The sequence below is a fragment of the Ursus maritimus genome, unplaced genomic scaffold, assembly GCF_017311325.1.
Source record: "Ursus maritimus isolate PB19 unplaced genomic scaffold, ASM1731132v1 scaffold_8, whole genome shotgun sequence".
Taxonomy (NCBI): domain Eukaryota; kingdom Metazoa; phylum Chordata; class Mammalia; order Carnivora; family Ursidae; genus Ursus; species Ursus maritimus.
The window spans coordinates 70,864,094-70,885,737 of NW_024426996.1; the positions used below are offsets into that span (position 1 = coordinate 70,864,094).

General features: G+C 42.1%; 1 protein-coding gene and 1 pseudogene across 6 annotated transcripts in view; one reads left to right on the top strand and one right to left on the bottom strand.

Moving 5' to 3' along the window:
- Nucleotides 1–6,523: 6,523 nt before the first annotated feature.
- LOC121101415 lies at nt 6,524–6,798 on the bottom strand (annotated as a pseudogene).
- A 117-nt stretch (nt 6,799–6,915) lies between these two features.
- The window catches only part of FBXL5 (F-box and leucine rich repeat protein 5), a 54,041-nt gene continuing 39,312 nt past the window's right edge, over nt 6,916–21,644 (top strand). For 2 of the 6 annotated variants that reach the window (XM_040625331.1, XM_040625333.1), the window contains exons 1-2: nt 6,916–7,053; nt 11,789–11,975. Coding sequence is in view for 2 of the 6 variants with exons in the window: in XM_040625329.1 (XP_040481263.1) it covers nt 19,841–19,924 (84 nt within the window). In the remaining 4 variants the exon portion in view is untranslated. Of the gene's footprint in view, nt 7,054–11,788; nt 11,976–19,768; nt 19,925–21,293; nt 21,313–21,644 lie in introns of those variants that run through there. The other 4 variants (XM_040625332.1, XM_040625329.1, XM_040625330.1 and 1 more) reach the window with 4 other exon arrangements.

Consider the following 21,644-nt stretch of genomic DNA (forward strand, 5'->3'; position numbering starts at 1 on the left):
CCCCCGCCAAGAAGTAGGGCTCTTTTCCACCTTCCATTCCTTTTAAAATGTTGCCTCAGTTGTAGATACCTCCATCTAAATGTGTTTGTGCATCAGAAGAGAGGTGGTCATTATAGCATTTCTGCCCATCCAATTAATTTTTGTGACCGAGAAGTTAAGACATAGTACATTATAAACTTTCAGCTCCCTTGAGTGGTTCTGTTTTTGCACTGCCAGTGTGGTAACTAAGACTTGACTTTGAAAATAATAGAGAAGGGCCTTAGATAGGACCTAGGGCTGTAGCCTGGTATATCCAGGATAGGAAGAATGCAATAAAATCTTTTTTTTTTTTTTTTTAAGATTTGTTTATTTATTTTAGAGAGAGAGAGAGAGGGAGAGGACGAGCAAGGGGAGGGGCAGAGGGAGAGAAAGGGGAAGAAACTCCCCACTGAGCACAGAGCCTGTTGTAGGGCTCCTCCATCCCATGACCCTGAGATCATGACCTGAGCTGAAATCAAGAGTCGAATGCTTAACTGACTGTGCCATCCAGTCGCCCCTGCAATAAAATCTGTATAGGCCACAATAGTAGTTGCTTATTTGGTCCTAAATAATTTTCATTTATGGTACTTGTTCCCCTCATTTCTTTTTGTACTAGTATATGTTGTTTCCCATTTTGGTTTCTATTTGTCGTATAAATATTAGCTGTAAGTTAATACTAATTTGAAGAAAATGAGTTATGTAACAATATACAGGAAAACTTAGAGGGAAGTTAACATTCTTCTACAGCTTATGTAACTGAACAGATGCTTTGAAATCAGCGATGCGAAAAAATCTTCTATAAGCCTGGTTACACTTCACTGAGATAGCTTAGAGTTGCTTCATCTGTTTGATATGTAGAAGTGGCCTGCAGTGGCAGGCTCACTGTTTTCCTTCTTTGTGACTCCCAGCAAACCGATGGGAATTTGCAAAAACAATGTTTGTAGGTATATGACAAATTAATTCGTCATTAAAAGCCGTTAACTTGATTATTTTATTTTGCTTATTTATTTTTTTAAAGACTTTATTCATTCAAGAGAGACAGAGAGAGCACATAAGCTGGGGGAAAGCCAGAGGGAGAGAGAGAAGCAGACTCCCTGCTGAGCCAACCAGGAGCCCAATCTGGGGCTCAATCCCAGGACCTGGAGATCCAAGTGGAAAGCAGACGCTTAACCATCTGAGCCACCCAGGTGCCCCCTCCTTGATTATTTTCTAACACAAAAGAAATATGTTAGCTGATAGGGCTTTGTAAATATATAATGCAACTAATATATAAGTGCAACAGAGAAAGAATCCCAAATAAGTACAATGCAAATAAAAATTTGGGAGCATTTTATTTAATGTGATGAATGTGCTGTCTTTATAAGTTCATTCTAGTCTGGGATATACCAGGGCAGTTCTCACATGTCTGATACACTATTAATATCTGTTTCTTTCTTGTGTGTTTAATTGGATTAAGTATTAAAGTACTAATAAGTAGTACTACAGTAATTCTGTTTTGTAATATACAGTCTTACTCTTCCAAAAGAATAATAAAGGTAATGTCTCATAAGCGTTGTTTAATGTTTATGAAAAATTAATGTTTTATGTTCTTTAATTTTCAAGTATAACTCAATTTTTGATTCAGGGTTTTAGAAAGCAAGTGACTCTATCCAGATATTTTTCTTGAATGCATCAAATGTTTTTTTCTGGGACACAATGGTTAAAAGGTTGAGACAGGACAGTAATAGTAAAAAATAGACAAAATATAGGAAACACTGTTTTTCAAGACATCAGGCAATGAAGGACTGAGCCCTCAGGGAGAGGAAACAAATGAGGTGAGTTCTATGATTGCTCCAGCTTACAGCCTTGAGAGTTTCTCTGCTACATCACAGGGAGGGGGAAACAGGGAGAGCCTGGTGGAATCTTTGACGAGAGAGCTGAGTCTGATAAAACCGATGTGTCGAGAGTTTGCAACACAGTACTAGAGAGAAGAGCTGAACAGAAAGAAAGCTCTAAAAATTTGGAAGGACCCTCCTTGAGTTTTCAGGTGAGTACTAATCAGTGCATGTAGCTGAGGACATTAGTTACCTGAGGCCAAGGAAAAGACCACCGGAAATAATAGAGCATCTCAAAGAGGGCTGGCAATAATGGCTGTTCCCACAAGACAGACTGGAAAACCTCATCGTTCTCAGAGCATTGGGTAGAGTACATAGAAAGGTTTCAGCTCAGTTGTGGGGAATAATTTGTCCTAGGCTGAGCATGGTTCTGTCTTGCTTGTGTTTGTTTAAAGTAAGACCTGAAAGCATCAAACTGTTTGGAAATAATTGTCCTAGAACAAAGATTTATAGGAATGCAAAAATATCCAGTACCCAGAAAGATAAAATTCCTAATGTCTAGCATCCAATCAAAAGCTATCAAAGATGTAAATAAGTAGGAAAATAAGACCCATACTGAGACAAATCAATTGAAACTGACATAGATGTTAGAATTTTCAGACATTATATTGTAACTATTCCAATTGTTGAAAAGTTAGAGACATGGAAGATGGAAAGACAAACTTCTAGAGATAAAGGTGTGAAATATAAAACACCAGGTGGGAATAATGGCAGACTTGACATTGCAGAAAAGGTTTCACAAGTTTGAAGACCTATCAACGGAAACTCCAAAATCATAAAAAATCTTAAAAAGCATCTAATACACTATAATAGACTAAGGAGTGGGGAAGAAATATGAAGAAACTTTTGAAGAAACGAGAGCTAAAAAGTATCTAAATATGATGAAAACTATAAATCCACAGATCCAAGAAGATCCATGAGTCCCAAGTACAAGAAGCGTGAAAAAATAGTACATCAAGGCACATAATTGTTCCGTTCCAATGAAAGAGAGAGAGAGAGAGAAGGAGAACAGAGGGTAAAGGCACTATCCAACTAATTTGGAAACAAGGTTAAAATATGAGGATGACATCAGATTTCTGTTAGGAGGAGAAACTGTAGAAGTTGGCATACCTAATGTGCTAGAAAGAACCTGTCAACCTAAAATTCTATCCCCAGAGAAAATATATTTTAAAAACAAAGGCAAGGGGCACCTGGGTGTGGCTCAGTCGGTTAAGAGTCTGCCTTCGGCTCAGGGCGTGATCCCGGCGTTATGGGATCGAGCCCCACATCAGTCTCCTCCACTATGAGCCTGCTTCTTCCTCTCCCACTCCCCCTGCTTCTGTTCCCTCTCTCGCTGGCTATCTCTTTCTCTTCAAATAAATAAAAAAAGAAAATCTTTAAAAAAAAAAAAAAAAGAGTCTGCCCTAGGCTCAGGTCATGATCTTGTTTCCTGGGATGGAGCCCCATGTCAGGTTTCCTGTTCAGCAGGAGTCTGTCCCTCTCCCTCTGCCCCCGCCCCCTGCTTGTGTGCTCTCTCTCTCTCAAATAAATAAAATATTGAAACAAAAATAAAAACAAAGGCAAAATGTTCTTTCAGACTAAAGGTGAAAGAATTCATCACTAGCAGATTACACAAGAAATGTTAAAGAAGTCAAGTCTTTTCAGGCAGCTGGAAATACACTAGAGACCAAAAACTGTGGTCTGCAACTTGTTACTTAATTGCCCGTAAGCTAAGAATGGGTTGTAAGTTTTTTAAAAAGACTTTATTTATCTATTTGAGAGAGAGAGAGGGTGCTCACAAATGGGGGTGGGGGGCAGAGGGAGAGGAAGAGGGAGAAGCAGACTCTTCACTGAGCAGGGAGCCCTACATGTGGGTTGGATCTCAGGACCCTGAGATCATGACTTAAGCAGAAGACAGCTCAACCAACTGAGCCACCGAGGTGCCCTGAATTGTACTTTTTTTAGGGGCCCCAATATTGATGATTATTGAAGCTGGGTGTTAGGTATGTGATGGTGTTCATTATACTATTGTCTCTTTTCTTTTTTTTCTATTCTTATATTTAAGATTTTCCATCATAAAATATTTTTTTAATCTACAGTACCCAAAAATATATTATCTACTGTAAATAAATCTAATTCAGTTTCGTGTGATGCTATATTTAGATGACAAAAATCCTGTACTAACTGATCTTGCAACATATATCCGACAAAGTGTTATGCAGTTCTCATCAAATTGGATTTTGAAATCTCTACAGACTACAATAATAAGTATTGCTTCTAAATATTCTGTAATAGTTAAAAAAAATAGCTAGAGTGCTGTCACTCTGCATAAGTTTTAATTAATTAGCTGAGACTTAAGAGTATACACAACATATCCAAACATGCTGAAAGAAAATATGTGCGTTCTTTTCCCTTCTGTCTCACGATGTGCTTTAAAGATGATAATAAGGTTTTATCAGGAACAATGGTGGACTGACTAAGAAATTAGACTGGGGACCTGAATGCATTTTCCCCCTTTATTTATCAATAATTTTAGCTTGTTTCCAAGTAGCTTTTTAATTTTGGAGATCTTATGCTTCTATTTTAAAAATACCAATAATTTGATAAACCCACATATTATATTATCTTTATTATAATCTTCTGTACTTCTTTTTCATTTTAGAATGTAGCTTGAATAACAGTGCCTAGCTGGCTCAGTCAGTGGAGCATATGACTCTTGATCCTGGGGTTGTGAATTTGAGCCCCCCACTTTGGGTATAGAGATTGCTTAAAAATAAAATCTTTAAAGAGAAAAAAAAATAATGTAGCTTGAATGAAGTACAGATTTGCGTTTAAAATAACCATTTTTCTCCATATTGTCATTATTTTACATTCCAGATCCATCAGTTGAGCGCGAACACTGTTTTTACTTCACACTTTAAAAAACTTTTTTAATAAACTTTTTAAAAAGTAATCTCTGCACCCAACATGGGGCTCGAACTCATGACCTTGAGATTGAGAGTGACATGCTCAACCGACTGAGCCAAGCAGGTGCTCCTTCACTTCATCCTTTTTTAAATTTTTTAAAATATGGTTTGTGTACAATTTGTATTAGTTTGATTAAAAGTTACAAATTTGAAAATGTCACACTACACATGGATTGAACATCTGTAGCTGAAAATCTTGATACTTTCTGTCAGCAGCAGATGAAATGCCTTCATACATTAAGCCACAAGTAATTGGGTTATATTAACCAAACATTTAATTGTACAATTACTAGCCTTCCCAATAAAGCAATAGTTAAATTGACCATCTTATACCAGGAAAGCAAATGAGAAGGCAGCAAACTATCCTAGCAATTCATATTTTACTTATTACCTCCTTTCCATTACTTGTTTCTCCTAACAGTTGCCAAGGTTGATCCTGGTATTTGTGGCAATAGGCATAGCCCTTGCTCAGACTTTAAGCACGTTGCTCTGGCATTTTCTATAAAAAGATTTGTTGGTTTCAATTCACAATTAGCTTGTGGCCCGTTGTTTAAAAAAGCACTATACTATGCCTTTTAGTTTGCATTTAGAGGCAATATAAGACTTTGCTTAGTCTCATTTGAATGCAGTGATGAGTCTTTCCAGATCTACAGGTCAAATAGGAGGATACTGCTACTTAGTATGAAACTCCTAAAGAATCCAAGTTGTTTAATATGTGTTAAATAAAAATTCCATTTTAAGAGCGCCTAGGTGGCTCAGTTGGTTGAGCGTCTGCCTTTAGCTCAGGTCATGATCCCGGGTTCCTGGGTTCTAGCCCTACATTGGGCTCCCTGCTCCACAGGAAGCCAGGTTTTCTCTCTGCCACTGCCTGCAGCTCCCCTGCTTGTGTGCTCTCTCTCTCTGTCAAATAAATAAATAAATAAAGCCTTTAAAAAATATATTTAAAAAAACCCCTTCCATTTTAATAAATAATTGAATTCTTGTAGAAAATGCCAAATGTTATGTTAAGCACTTATTTTTTTAATAAAGTTTTTTAAAAAATTTATTTATTTAGAGAGCATGAGTAGGGAGGAAGGGGAGAGGGGCTTCCCGTGGAGCACAGAGCCCAATGCAGGGCTCAATCTCAGGACCCTGAGATCATGACCTGAGCTGAAATCGAGTTGGATGCTTAACCAACTGAGCCACTCTGGTGCCTGCTAGGCACTTTTATGATATTTTATCATGGATTGCCATAAAGACGTTGCCCATGACCATGTGGTGTTTAGTGAAAGAGCCAAAGAACCCGAGTACTATGACATGAATTCAACTATCCTTTACGCTTACCATGATTCAAATCAAGCATGGGATGAAATTTCTTGATTAATAGTTTGAATTTGTAATAGTACTAATATAATTTATAATTTCCCTTTAAATTGGGAAGTAGTCAACAACTAGTAATTTCTTTTTAAATGAGTCTTATTTAATACCAGTGACCTGAAAGCACTGCCCATGTTTAAAACCCTGATCTAGTTAGCAATTTGGGTGAGTTTTCTCCATTAATACCACATTGCCTAACAGGCTGCAGTTTCATCAAAATTACAGCAAACAACAAATACCTCATATATTTAAAATGTGAAGTCACATCAGTCTAAAAGATTTGCCTTACATGAACAAGATAACTAAATGGTTTGTGTTTGTTTGTTCATTTTATCCAAACTGTGTTTGTTGGGATAAATTCAGGGTGTTTTTAGTGCTGCATCCTTCTGTAAGCCTTGCTTTCCTCTTGGAGGCTGCCAAAGGACAGGGGAACAACCAACACACAAAACTACTGTTTATGAGTGGTTAAAGATGGTGGCGATTTTGGAACATCCTGGGCACTTCATGTCTATGAAATAGGAGTTGGGGCTCTGCACCAGCTGCTGCTTCTTGTGCTGCCTCTCCTCTCCCGGGGACTGGTGGAGGAGGTCCTTCACAAGGGTCATGTTCTCATGGGGAGGTTGTCAGCACGAGATAAATAGTCTTTTTGAAAAGAGTGTGTCAACAGGAACTTGAGGCAATTTTGTCTGCAGTGGGCCACAAGAAGAGTGAATCAGCTTCCTCTTGCTTCCGCCGAAGGGTTTGGCATGCGGTCATGAACGCTTCACTTGTGACCCAGATCCCTTTGGAGGGGTCCTTTGGAGAACATAGATGCACAAGTACTGTAATCAGAGTCCTGGCAACAGTCAAATGCCTCTCAGGTAAGAGCCCATGTTTTTTGTTTTTTTTCCTTAAATGCCAGAATTTCTGTGTAATTTTGGATTGAGGGCCAGAGAGTCTCATCCTAAATTTGTGTTCCTTTCCTCGGATAAACTTTAGCTCTTCTCAAGTGGCATAAAAATCATTTTTATTCCATTTAAAAACATTTGTTGTGATTTCGGTATGCACAAAGCTCCGTGCTAGGCAGAGGAGTTGGTGAGGGGTGTAGGAAAGGGGGAGACAGATGTAGCTTAGAGCGTCTACCTTGATCATTCCCTGTGGGCACTCTGGGACTCAGATAATATTAAGGACACCTGGCAGCCTGGTAGAGTGGCCCCATAAAATTTTCACCAGATTTGCTGTGGTAGCTTAAGCAAGGCAGATCATCCTAAGGGAAAAAGAAATGAGTTGAACCAGTACTAAAACCATTGTTGGAGTGAAGGAGGGATTCTGAATATGATGTACCTCAAATTCGTCCTGGCTCAGACCCCTGAGAGTGTATCTGGTCCCCAGGGAACTAGAGGCAACCCTACTTTAACAGTATTTTGCAAGGAAGAAAACACCTAAGCTCATGATGACCACCGGAATACGGGGCTCAGAGGAAGCATGGGAGAACCGCAGTGGCTCACGTGTCATGTGGGGCAACAGTGTAGCTACAGCGGGAGAGAATCTGCTACTGAGCATGTGGGAGACATTCCTGGGGCATCAGGAGTATGTTGCAGTTTGGTGGATTTTGCTGAAGCTACAGGTCCTGCACTTGCTGGAGGAGCAACGAGTCATTAAGATTAATATATTAATGATATCGTGACCTCATTTGTAGCTGTGGGCTCTTGGGGCCTGGGGAAATATGGTTATATAACGATGAACAAAAGTGTCCCCACTTTGACAGAGGGCCCACTTTAGTGAGGAAACAGACACGTTCATATCAATGAAAATAAAATGAAATGTACTTACCATTGTAAGTGAGATACCGCACTAGGTGCCTTATTGAACTGGACTTAGGGATATTTGGGTCTTATTCTGTAGAAATTGAGGTGCCAGTACATGTTTTTAACTAAGGGAGAGTCATTTAGCCTATCTGTGTTTTAGAAACGCTTCTGGGGGCGCCTGGGTGGCACAGCGGTTAAGTGTCTGCCTTCGGCGCAGGGCGTGATCCCGGCGTTATGGGATCGAGCCCCACATCAGGCTCCTCCGCTATGAGCCTGCTTCTTCCTCTCCCATGCCCCCTGCTTGTGTTCCCTCTCTCGCTGGCTTCTCTATCTGTGTTAAATAAATAAATAAAATCTTTAAAAAAAAAATAAAGAAGAAACACTTCTGACTGGTTGGTTTGGTGGAAGGATTCAGTGAGAAGAAGCTAAAATCAAGGAGACTGGGTATTCAATCAGAAGGTCAACTGGGCCTAAATTAGGTCTGCATTAGGGTGGCTAAAGAAGCGGGGCTGGATCAGAGATGTATAAGAGGACTATATATCTTACTAGATATTGAAGTGATGGAGACTGAGAGCTTTTAAAATAACTCAAAAATCTTTAGAGGTAGTATTTCTTTTTAAAACAAAATTTTTAAGTAATTTCTACACCCAACGTGGGGCTTGAACTCACAACCCCAAAATCAAGAGTCATGTGCTCCAGCCACTGAGCCACTGAGCCCATCAGACACTCCTAGAGGCAGTATTATGTACATTAAAAGATCCAGGGTCTGGGACTATACTGCCTAGATTTGAATCTTGACTCTGCTGTTCCAGGATTGCCTTGGGCAATTCATGCATCCTGTCCATCTCAGTTCATTCATCTGTAAAATGGGGATGATAATGGTACCTATACTTCATACAGTCATTCTGTGTGAATAGATACAATTTAATACCGAAGAAGTCCTTAGAGGAGTGCCTGGTACACAAGTTTGTTTGCTATCATTATTCTAGCTAAGGTAGGTGACTAGATGAGCAGCAGTAAAAGTCACTGAAATGAAAATACCGAGGATTGGAAACTCAGAGCACAGAGAAAATGGTGAGTTCATTCTTGGACATCCTGAATCTGGAGTTCCTGACCCATGATAGTCACATCCCGTTTGTTGAGTAGTAATAGAAATGAGCAGGGTTTTCCTTTTAAAAGTGCTTTGGTCATATGCCAGACAGTGTCATAAACTCTATACCTATATAATCTCAATTCTCACACAGTCCTATCAGATAGGTAGTATTATTTTCACGTTGTAGTTTATTTAGCAGAATAACGAACAGGTTTGTGGCTTAACAATATTAACAAAGGTCTCATTTCCAGGATGCAAAAGAAGTTCTGATTTACTGTGCTGGTGCTGAATCAGAAAGTAGGCCAGCTGAGATTTGAACCCAGACACTTTGATTCCAAAGCTGGTGTGTTGAATCACTACAATGGCTTGAACCATTTTGAAACCTCTGGCCCCTAATCTCTCTCTCTCTTTTTAAAAAGATTCTATTTATTTATTTGGGAGAGAGAGTGTGAGTGGGGGTAGGAGCAGAGGGAGAGGGAGAGAGAATCCCAAGCAGACTGCCCTGAGTGTGGAGCCCATCTTGGGGCGCCATCCCACGACCCTGAGATCATGACCTGAGCCAAAATCAGGAGTTGGGCACTCAACTGACCAAGGTACCGAGGCACCCCCTCCCCCCATTGATATCTCTTGATACTAGAGTCTATTAAGATATGGCATCCTATTTTATATGGTGTTGGATGTTCTATTATTAAACGTTTATTTTTTATAATTTATAATTTATTCTATGGCTATTTTTATAATTTATTCTATGGTTATTATGTGTCAGGCATCACACGTATATTGTCTTTAGTCTTCACAATACCCTATCAAAATGTTATAATCGATATTTTAAAGCAGTGGAGACTAAGGCTCAGAAACGTGCAGAAACTTGCCCAGAGTTGTATAACTGCTAAGCATGAGAGGAGAGATTTGAGCTCAGGTCTATTTATTCTTGAAGTCTGTACTATTATCTTGCAAATTCAGCTGTATTACGTTTAAGTATCATGTCACGTTTTGCAAATGATCCCGTGAGTTCCATGAATTCTTTAACCACCTCATCAAGTTCGAAAAACAGTTTTAATTGTGGAAGCATAGTAACGGGAATAGTATTTTTCAAATTTTCGTTTCATAAGAATCATATACAGAGCCTGAGACCAAATGTACTGAAAAGAATGTCCAAGGGTGTGTCTTAGAAATCACATCTTAAAAAGGACCTGATATGGTTCTAATGAAGGTTCTGGAAGGACCATGTTTTGGGGCGTGCTCCAAGGACGGAGTTGGTTCAGGTGCTCTTGGCATCTGAAATCTCTGGGTGAAGTCTTTTTTTTTTTTTTTTTGGATTAAAAAAAAAAGATTTCATTTATTTATTTGTCAGAGAAAGAGAGCACAAGCAGGGAGAGCGGCAGGCAGAGGGAGAAGCAGGCTTCGCGCTGAGCTGGATGTAGGACTCGATTCCAGGACCCTGGGATCATGACCTGAGCCAAAGGTAGACGCTTAACTGACTGAGCCACCTAGGAGTCCCTGGGTGAAGTGTTATAGCACTTTTATTGCCAGTACCATAGCTTATTACCTCCTAGTTATTATTTCAGATTTTCTATTGTTAATTTAGCTGATGGCAAGCACTTAGCTAAGAACCTTGAAGCAGTGTGCGCTCTGCCTCCTGTTCTGTCAATGTATTATTTCCCACTCCCTCCACCCCTTTTCATGGACGAAACTCCCAACAAAGCTGCATGGAAGGTCTTGTACTTCACAGAAAATGAAGTATGATAGATGTGTACGAGGAAGAGCATTGCAGCATGATGAAAACATCCAACCTGGCTTCGAGTCCTACTTCTGCTTCTCTGAGCTTTGGTTCCAGTAAAATTGGGTTGGCAGAACCTACTTCACAGTGTTGTGAGATAATGTGGTGCCTGGTATAGAGTTAGTCTTTCAGTAATTGGCAGCTATCCTCAATGAGTAATACACCCTTGTGTTTAGAGAAGAAGATTGTAGAAGAACTATGCTGTATGCAAAGGGCGGGATATCATTTCTCATGAATTGGTTCACTTAGAGGCTGGCAAGATTAAATGCATGTAAATCTATAATTGTGAATGGAACTCATCACAGTAAAATGAATTGCACTTTAGTAAACTAATTACAGTTAAACTAGTTACACAAAGAAAATAATGATTGGGTAAAGGTCAACTAACTCTTGATAGACTTATCTGCGTGGTTGGTGACTGATTTCCCGTAATAGGTAAGCAGTTGTCTGGGAGAGTCCTTTTTGCATGTGTTGTAGATTATATGTATTAATTACTTATCACCCCTTATCCCTCTCAAAAGCGTCCCAGAAGGGGCAAGTGATTTGCCCAAGGTCCCATGGGTAGGTAGGTAGTGGCAGAAGTAGAATTTGAACTTTGGTCTATGTTTTATGTAATAACCAGGCTATTAAAAACAAAATGCTATTAGGTAATGGGAATCAGAGGTGTATCTGACACTCATATCTCTTTCTGCCTACATAGCTGTCAGCATTTAAAAATTTACCAGGAATTGCCTTATGTAACTTCAGATACTGTGTTTTGGGTTTATGAGGGTTTTTTAAAATGTCAGTGGTAAGGAGGAAGGAAACAGAACCGGTACTTCCCTAAATACCCCCCCACGCCCGCAGGGATTAAGCAATAGCCTGCCAGATTTCATCATTACAATAAATATAAGCCCGACAATTTACAGGAAGCTTATCGGTCCTTTCCTTTCCAGAAACTTGTGATGCTTTTCCTCGCTACATGGTACAATCAGCTGAGTCAAGTTGTCTTAAAGAGTAGCCACCTTTTCCTCAGGCCATAAACACTGCACCATCCTGTTCCATGCAAGGTAGCCCATAATAGGGCCTTTGATTGAAAGTCAAGGAGTTGATGTTGACTTGGCAATATTTACTGAGAACAAGGTAAGTGACACACAGGTGTGGCTAAGAAATGGAAGGCTCTTATCTGTTTGGAATTTTTGCAAAGAAACATTACGAACCATTATACACATTATATGTCCATATTTGTAATAAAGCAAAAATCTGGTCTTAGCATTATCTGAACTACTAATCTTTAAAAGGTATCCTAAGGACCGAGACTATTCTGTATTTGAACACATGTGGTTTATGGTTTAGCCCATATTGTTCAGGGTTACCTTGGCTTCAGTTCAGAGATTAAGAGCACCTATTAGTCATTTAGTTTGTTGACATAAACTAATGACAAAATTGTCTTTTGGTATAAGGTTAAGTGCATGTTGTGGAATAAGTAGACATAGATTTATATCCCTGATTTTCTACTAACTGGCTCTACGACCTTGGACAAGTCAATAACTGTCTAAACATCATTTCCTTTTTCTGTCGAGTGAGAAAAAAAATAAAACTTTCCACATACAGTAGTTGTAAGGATTACACATGGTAATTCATGTAGAGAATTTATAGTGCCTAGTACACAGAAAGACCTTAATACATTTTAATTACTACTTTCTTCTCTTTCCACCTATATTTTCTTTCCTTTATTCCTTCCCCCACTCTGTTTTTGCTCATCTTTTTATTTGTCTAATCTATCCCTTTTTTCTTTTACGCCTCTTCCTCTTCTCAGTTCTTCTGTTACCCTATGCCTTTGTATAAATTCAAGGAATTCTTTTTCTCATGTGAGACATCAGTAAGCTACCTCTAGGGGAGACAGGGCCATACCTTGAAAAAGGGAACAGTAAGTCGTGTCTGTATTCCAATCTGATGCCCCATCCTTTAGTCAGGAAAGGGGAGCATGTGTTCCAAAAATGCAAACTCGAAGTTCTGGAAAGGGATACTGAGACTCACTGCAGACAGAAAGGGCCACTGAACAGGAAAACGCCCAATGCCCAGTCCCACCCCTCCCCACAAATTTCTAAGACTTTTAAGAGAGTTAGCAGCACCCCTGGAATCCTGAGTGGCTTGGAGGCCCTGCCCAGGTGAAGTGGGTCCTATGTGCGTGTCATGCAGGAAGTGCCACAGGGGCTTGGTGGTCTAAGGAACAGAACGCAGCTAGAACTCACTGGAATGACTGGGACCATGTCTGAAGGATAGGACCATGAGGAGGAGATGTAGGCCAAGTTCTCCAGGCACACTTAGAGCAAGCATCCTTGTACTCTGGCTGTGAGGTGGGATGGACCTCAGACCCTGGGTATAGCTCTGGCATTATGGATCTAATGGTGATTAATGTTAATTAAACGGAAACCTTTAAAACAAAACAAAACCTAATTTTTTAAAAGATTATTTACTTATTTATTAGAGACAGAGAGCGCGCAGAAGCAGGAGGAGCAGCAGAGGGAAAGGGAGAAGCAGGCTCTCTGCTGAGCAGGGAGCCCCACGTGGGCCTCGATCCCAGGACTCTGGGATTATGACCTGAGCCGAAGGCGGACGTTTCACCGACTGAGCCACCCAGGAGCCTCTAATTTTGTTTTTCAAACACAAAGTTGGGGGAAATTTTTTGCTTAAATTTTGTTATTTATTTATTTTTAGAATTTATTATTTGAGTGAGAGAGAGTGCAACATGCAGGGGGAAGGGCAGAGGCAGAGGGAGAGAGACTCTCCAGCAGACTCCCCGCTAAGCAGGGAGCTCGAAGCAGGGCTTGATCCCACGATCCTGAGATCACAACCTGAGCTGAAATCAAGAGCAAGCTGCTTAACTGACTGAGCCACCCAGGCACCCCTTTTGTTAGAATTTTAAGAAAAAATTAGCTCCTCTTTCCCCCAAATCAACTATAGTTCTACCACCAAGATAGCCATTATCAACATTGTGATATATTTCCTTTTAGTCCCTTATTTTTTAGAGAAGGGAGGGGTAGAGGGAGGGGGAGAGAGAATCTTAAGCAGGCTCCAGGACCACTGCACAGCCAGATCCTCAATCTCATGACCCTGAGATTGTGACCTCAGTGGAAAGCAAGAGTCAGACGCTTAACCCACTGAGCCACTCAGGTGCCCCCTATTAGCACCTTCTAAGTGTTATTTATAAAATATAATTATCATCAGATTGTAATATGCTCATTTCTGTATTTCTGACATTAAAAGTAAAACATACTGATTTAGCACTGGAGAGAATAAATACAAAAGAGGGAGGGAATCACCTATAATTCTTATCACTCAGAGGAGACTTATTAAAATTTTGCTTCATTTATTTCCAATCCTTCACATGCGTTCTGTAAACATGCTGTGGGTTATACTGGAAGTACAATTTTGATCCTGCTCTTTTCAATTAGCAGTCAACCGGACCCATTTCTCTAGGATCATTAAAACACTGTCCCTACCCTCAAAGATGCCTCCAGGCCTATGGGAAAGGTGATTGTGGGCCAAAGGGCAATATACGGAGAGAAACCAGAGGCAAAGCAAATGGACAAAACAGGTTAGAATAAAATTTTAAGATAAACATAAAATAGCTCTAGTGCAATTAGCACTGTTGCTACTGATGATAATCAAAAAATTTTTTTCCTTTAATAGTATTTTTAAAGATTTAAAATTTATTGTCTAAATTCTTTTAAAAAGCATTCTTATTAACAAATTTTTATAACTGTAAGAGCAATAGGTGAATGTAGTAAAATATTAAAACTGTACCAAAGGGTACATATTTAAAAGGTATTTAACTGCTTCCCATCCCAGAACCCCTGCTTACAAATTTCTACTTTTATTCTAGAAACATATTTTTTCTTTTTTAACACAAAAGAGTTCGTATTTATTTACAGATTTTATTTATTTATTCATGAGAGACACAGAGAGAGAGGCAGAGGTGGAAGAAGCAGGCTCCCCGCGGAGCAGGGAGCCAGATGTGGGACTCTATTCCAGGACCCTGGGATCATGACCTGAACCAAAGGCAGACGCTTAACCAACTGAGCCACCCAGGCACCCAAAGAGTTTGTATTTAACAAAGTATTCCCTACATTGTTTTTTTGTTTTTGTTTTTGTTTTTTTTTTTTAAAGATTTTATTTATTTATTTGACAGAGATAGAGACAGCTAGCGAGAGAGGGAACACAAGCAGGGGGAGTGGGAGAGGAAGAAGCAGGCTCACAGCAGAGGAGCCTGATGTGGGGCTCGATCCCAGAGCACTGGGATCACGCCCTGAGCCGAAGGCAGACACTTAACCGCTGCGCCACCCAGGCGCCCCCCTACATTGTTTTTTTTAACTTAGAAAATCTTGGTTTCATTCTATATCAGCAAACATGGATGTATCTTATGGTTTTTTAATAGCTGCATATTTGTCCATTGAATGCATGTGCTGTAATTTATTTATCTGATATGTAGTATCCTACTAAGGGACATCTAGCTATTTCCACAGTTGTTTTTTTTTTTTTTTTGTCATTATACAAAAAGTTTTATTATATCTTTGTGACAAACTTTTCTTTCCATAGTGTTACAGGCTGCATGTGTTCCCCTAAAATTTATAAGTTGAGGCCCTCTCAGTATCTCAGAATGTGACTATATTTGGAGATCAGGCCTTTAAAGAGGTAAGTTACAATGAGGTGGTTAGGGTGGGCCCTAAGCCAATCTGACTGGTTTCCTTATACGAAAAGGACAAGGACATTAGGACATAGGCACAGAGGATAGGCCCCGTGGGGACACTGTGAGAAGGTAGCTATATGCAAGCCCACGGGGGAGGCCTCAGAGGAAATCAGAAGTGCTAACACCTCAATGTTGGACTTTCAGAACAGTGAAAAACTAAATTTCTGTTGTGTAAACTACCCAGTCTGTGGTATTTTGTTACGGTGGCCTAGCAAACTCATACACACAGTGACTCATCTGTAATTATATAGTGAACACCAATGGGGAAATAGCACTCACTATTTAAATTAAAAAAAGAAAGTAAGGGTTTGGGGCAAACTGCAGGCTATAGATATTTCATTTTTTGAAGGCCGTTTGCATATAAAATATCCTAAAGGAAAATGAAAAAAAAAAAAAGAGAGAAAAAGAAAAAGTAGCATCTGGGATTGCATTTCAAGTCTGACTATCTTTTCTTTAACAGTGCCATCACCCCTTCTGAAACCCATACTTCTAAATCAGCCTAGCCTGCTGGGGCTATTTTGACTGACAGGAAGGACGAATTCTGGTACTGAGTTAGGACTGGGATTCCAACTGTTTTTGCAACAGCAACATTCTTTCATTGCTTATTTTCACAACTTACCCCCCATTGGGGAAAGTGCTGTGTCACTCACATAAACAGAGTTAAATGCCTTAGGTCTGACTTTCCTTGACCACTAATCCTTTCCAGGGCCCTCAAAACTAGAGTTGGAAAATACTAGCGAGGAGGCCTAATGTCATATTTTTAGGTCACCACGGAATGATTTGGCATCTTTTTTGCGCCCCCTGTGGCATGCAGTGTTTCAGAGAGAATGAGAGCAGGAAAGAAGGAACCATAGACACACCAGGCACCATACGATGTGCATTTTCCTTGCTCTGTTCACATGCCTATCCAGTCTCCTTGTGGTAGCTGATAGCTAGATGGTCTGTTAGAACTTCTCTGTCATCTACGAGAAGAAATCATAGATGATTAAACCGACAACCTTGGCCTTAGTAACCGTTCCTGATCAGCTGTAGTTGCAGGAACCTGTAATGACACTCCACTGATCAATGCCTTCTTTCTGGGGCTAAAGTTTAATGTAAATCAATCATTTATTCTGGATATAGTAGATAATTAATTGCTATACTACTCAGCATATGGAGCTAATGTTAACAGCCCCCTTCAAAGGGAAGAATGACCCACAGGATTTATTTTTTATCACTGTATTTCTTTCATTTTGTCATCATAAACAAATTCCCTGAGATGGCCAGAGTCCAAAGGGGCTGTTACTACTACTGAGCTGACTACACAGCTTCAAATTCTAGGTTACAGCAAAATTGTGTCTGGATGTATTTTTTTGTTGTTGTGAAACAATTTAGTGCTTGCTTCTGGAGGTACATAGGTGAACAACAGACACAAATAAGTATTTGGAAATAGAACATGGTGTATTAAAAGTCAGTTAAAATGAGGAAATTACAGAATATCAGGAACTTCCCTCATTCCTTCTTTTTTGTTTTTTAAAGATTTTTATTTTTACGTAATCTCTACACCCAACATGGGGCTCGAACTTGCAACCCCAAGGTCAAGCGTTGCATGCTCCACTGACTGAGCAGCCAGGTGCCCCTGTTCCTTTTTTTATTCAGTAGATATTGAGTACTAACTGGTATGACAGGCATTGTTCTAAGTGCTGAGCATAAAACAAAGTGCATGTTCTCATGGAACTCATTTCTCCATCTAACTGGTTCACCTGAGGTCTCATTCTACATTTTGAGACGGCTGGAGTGAAAGATCAGAATGAAGTAAAGAAATAGAGTGGAAATAAGAAAATGTCTTCTGGGGGATAATAAAAAACATAGAAGCAAAGCCCTGGTGAAAGAGCAGAGTTTAAAAGAAAGAAGGAGAAAGGGGAAGAGGATGTCAGAGATCTTAAGGCCCATATTTATATTCTATTACTTAAGCGTTATTCCTATTTCTCCTCCCCCCCCCTCCTCCTCCTCCTTCTTCTTCTTCTTTTTTTAAGATTTTATTTGTTTATTTGACACAGAGAGAGAGAGTATAAGCAGGGGGAGCGGCAGGCAGAGGGAGAGGGAGAAGCAGCCTTCCTCACTGAGCAGGGAGTCTGATGTGGGGCTCGACCCCAGGACCCAAGCTGAAGGAAGGCAGGTGCCCAACCATCTGAGCCACCCAGGTGTCCCTGTTTCTTTAGGACAGACTGTGCAGAAACCACACAACTAATACAGTGCCTGGGAGGGTATTACTGGGCCGAGATTCATATGGCCAGATTATTCAGTTCCTAATTTGTGGGATGCTAGGCAATTACCAGAATGTCTTTAAGACTTAGTTTCCTACAGGACTACCTCACAGAGTTGTTATATTTAATAATAATAATAGCTTACAGGCTGTACTTACTATGTGCCAGGTGCTAATATAAGCAATTCAAATATATAAACTCTCTTAATTCTTGTAACAGTGCTGTGAGGAGGTATTTGTCTTAGCTCAGACTGCTATAATGAAGATACCACAGACTGGATGAAACAACTGAAATTTATTTCTCAGGGTTCTAGAGGTTGGAAGTCCAAGATCAGGGTGCCAGCATGGTGAGCGCCCTCTTCAGGCTTGCAGACTGCCATGTTGAAGGGAAGCATGCTCTAGGGACTCTTGGACAACAATCCATCATGAGGGCTTTAGAAGGGCAACAATCCATCATGACTTCATCTAATCCTAATTACCTTCCAAAGGCTCACCTCTTTATACCGTCACATGGTGAGGCAGGGGGTTCAACTAATGAATTTGAGGACACAAGCATTTAGTCCATAGCGATTTTGTCCCCATTTTCTATGTGAGGAAACGGAGACAAAAAGATGTCATGTAGCTTATTCAAAGTCCTGCAAGCAGTATCTGGCAAAACCAGGAATCTAACTTTATCTCCAGTCTGTGCATTAGAAATAAACAGACTCACTCTACTCCAAGGTTCTTTCTCACCTTCTACTCCAGCATTTCTTGAATATTCATCAAACCCCTGTATTGTCATGGAACTATGATAGGTAATAGGGATATAAGGAGTGAACAGAACATAATCTGGTTCCTGCCCTCCTGCAGTTTGCAGTCATTAAGCAAATAACCACTTTCAGGTTCTTAGCCTTCCCTGTTTTCTCCCATTTCTCTTTGAGTCCATCAGTCCTCCAGGCAACCGGTTAGTCGAGAGTCGATCATGATTAGCAGAGCCCATAACAGGGTCTCTCTAGGTCTCGTCCATGGTTGGGGCGGGGGAAGTTGACCTGTGGGAAGAGACTGACCTTCTTGGCCGTGACCTTGTTTGTCTCCTTTCTCCCTGAGCCTTGGCTTAAAATGCAAGTATGTGTACCAAGGTTCTTCCCTGCACTAACCTTCTATGATAATCCGCCCCCCCCCCCCAAGGCCTTTCTGACATCCCTGACCTGGTGTTCCTGTGCTTGAGGTACATTCCTGCCTCCTTGATCCCCAGGGCACATTCTTCCTTCCTTCCTTGGAGGCTCCAGAATTCCACACTGCCCTCCCATCCGGCCTGCCCTGGAGGAGATGGTGCCCTGCCCCCAGACCCAGGCTTGGCGCCCGCCAGAACACAAATGTGGCCAGTGTCCTGTCTGCTTCCGCGGCACCGTTTCTCCGTGGGTCCTAAGGTCTTAGAGCCTCAGACCTGGTCCACCCATTCGCTGGGGCCTTTGACCAGCGGGCAGGGAGATCGAGCCCGCCACCCGGGAATGGCAGGGGTCAAAGGGCAGCCTAGGAAGGCCCTGTGGGACACAGAACAGTCACCCTGGCAAATGGGCGTCACAGCCCGCGAGGCCCAGGCGGAGCTCTTGGCCTCAGCGCGGCCATTGTGCTCAGCTGCCTGGGCCTCAAGGTCTGGTGGGCGTACCGGCAGCGCTGAAATCGCCCCCAAAGTGACAGCCCATCCCTTCTGATACTGTGTTTGATGTTGTGAAACAAACAGGGTAAAGACTTGGTTTCTTTTCTCGGCAAGCGAAGGGGCCAAGGAACGAAGAGCGAAGGAGGTAAGTGAGAGCGCGAGTCGCCGCCGCGAGTCCGGTCACGTGGGCCTCGGGGACCGCATGGCGGCGGCCCGCGCGTCCCCGCGTCTCGACTGGCGGAGTAGGCCGGGCGCGCGCGCCGACGGGGCGGGCGCATGCGCAGGGGGGCGCGCCGCCTCTGCCCCGCGGCGAGGGTGTCTATGGAGAGGCGGCGGCCGCGGCTGCTGAGGCAGTGGCTGAGGCAGTGGCGATGGCGCCCTTCCCCGAAGAAGTGGACGTCTTCACCGCCCCACACTGGCGGATGAAGCAGCTGGTGGGGCTCTACTGCGACAAGGTAACGGTGTACGGGGCCTCTTGCTCCGGGCAGCGCAGGCCGAGAGGAGGAGCGGGCCGGTCCCCGGGCGGCCTGGCCTGCGTCGCGCCCGCAGCCCCCGGGGCCGCGCCGCGCAGATTGCCGCCTGCGCAGCTGTCAGCGCCGCGCTCGCTTCCCCGCACCTTCTCAGGGAGCCCGCGCCCCCACCCGGCCGGCGGCCTCGGACGTGCCCTCGGGGCCCGCGGCGCGACTCCTGCTCGGCTGCCGGCTGCGTGCCCCTGGCGGAGGGCCGCGCTCCCTGCGGCCGCGCTGGGCCTCCCGCCCCTGCCCCCGCCCCTTTAGGGAGAGGGTCTCCTTGGCGCCCCACCGACCTTCGGGGACCCCGGGCCGGCCACCTGCGCTGGGCTTCCTATCCGCCTGGGGCGGACCGTTCCTGCAGCTGTCCCCCGCCTCCCCCAGCACCAGCGCCCCTCATCCTGCTCCGGCCCGTTTGGGGGCTCCCGAGTCTCTCTGCAAACACCCATCCATCCCTCCGAACGTCTGGCTTGTTTCCTGGCTCAACGGGCAGCTTTCTCCTAACCGTGCTCGTTTTACGCCCTAGCTTTTCCCTGGCTTGATTTGGAAGAAAACCCAGGTTTCTTGGTTTAGGGACTGGAGAAGCTTCACTTTTCATTTATGGTTATCGTTTTCCTTGCAACTTTTATTGTCCTGGAGCATTTACTCGATGTAGATTTTTTTTTTATGAGACCGCTCTTCTCTGTTGAAATTCTTAACGTGGGTTCGAATAAAAGGGACCGCGGAAAAAGTTGGTTTAACTGTGAGAACCTTTTTGGACTGTTAATTGGTGTGGCATTAAATGAAAAAGCACTTTTCTGGAGATGGTGCAGGGCCTTTTTAATGATTTTAAAACCGTATTAAGCGTACACATTTTTATCAGTTTTACGTTGGGGGTAGTCCACATATATCCTGAAAACTTCAGGCAGTCCTGTTTCGTGTAGAAATGAACCAAATAAAAAGCATTTAAACAACTATTGCTTAAGTATAGAAATCAACTTTGATGAATCTTCAGAAATTACATAGCATTAAGCAGAACCACTGTTGAGAGAGAAGGGTTCTTATAGCCCAGGGAGAGGGTTGAAGGATGCCCAGTGTTCAGTACTAGGCCACATTCAAAACCAACACTTTAAAACGCACTCATAACCATCTTTTTCCTCCCTCCATTTTGAAAATTAAAAAATACCTGATTCAGTTACAGGTTTAAACAGAACAGTCCAGGACAGTGATTCTCAACCTTGGTTGCTGATTAGAATCATCCTAAAGCCTGTTAAAAATCCTGATGCCCAAACCACTGAAAATCAGCCTCTCTCAGGGTGGGACCCAGGCATCAAGTATAATTTAAAGCTCCTGAGGTGAGTCCAGTGTGCAGCCAAGGGTGAGAACCATTTATCCGGGAGAAGCGTGAGGAATGGGGAAGCCGTACCTCAAGCTGTGTATCCCTGAATTTTTTGAGTTAGATTGTTGTAGTGTTTTTAACCTCCTCTGGCTTTTGAACTTAGTTATTGTTATAGTATTCATTAATTGCAGGAAATTTTAAAAACGGGAGGTTTTTTTACTTTCTCAAAATTGGAAAGGGGAAGTTAGGACTGATGGAATAGGAGGTCATCTCTGTAGTTTAGCCTGGAGAGCACCTGAAATTGTTAACGGAAATTTTTGTGCATGTGTACACTTTCCTAGGGAGTCT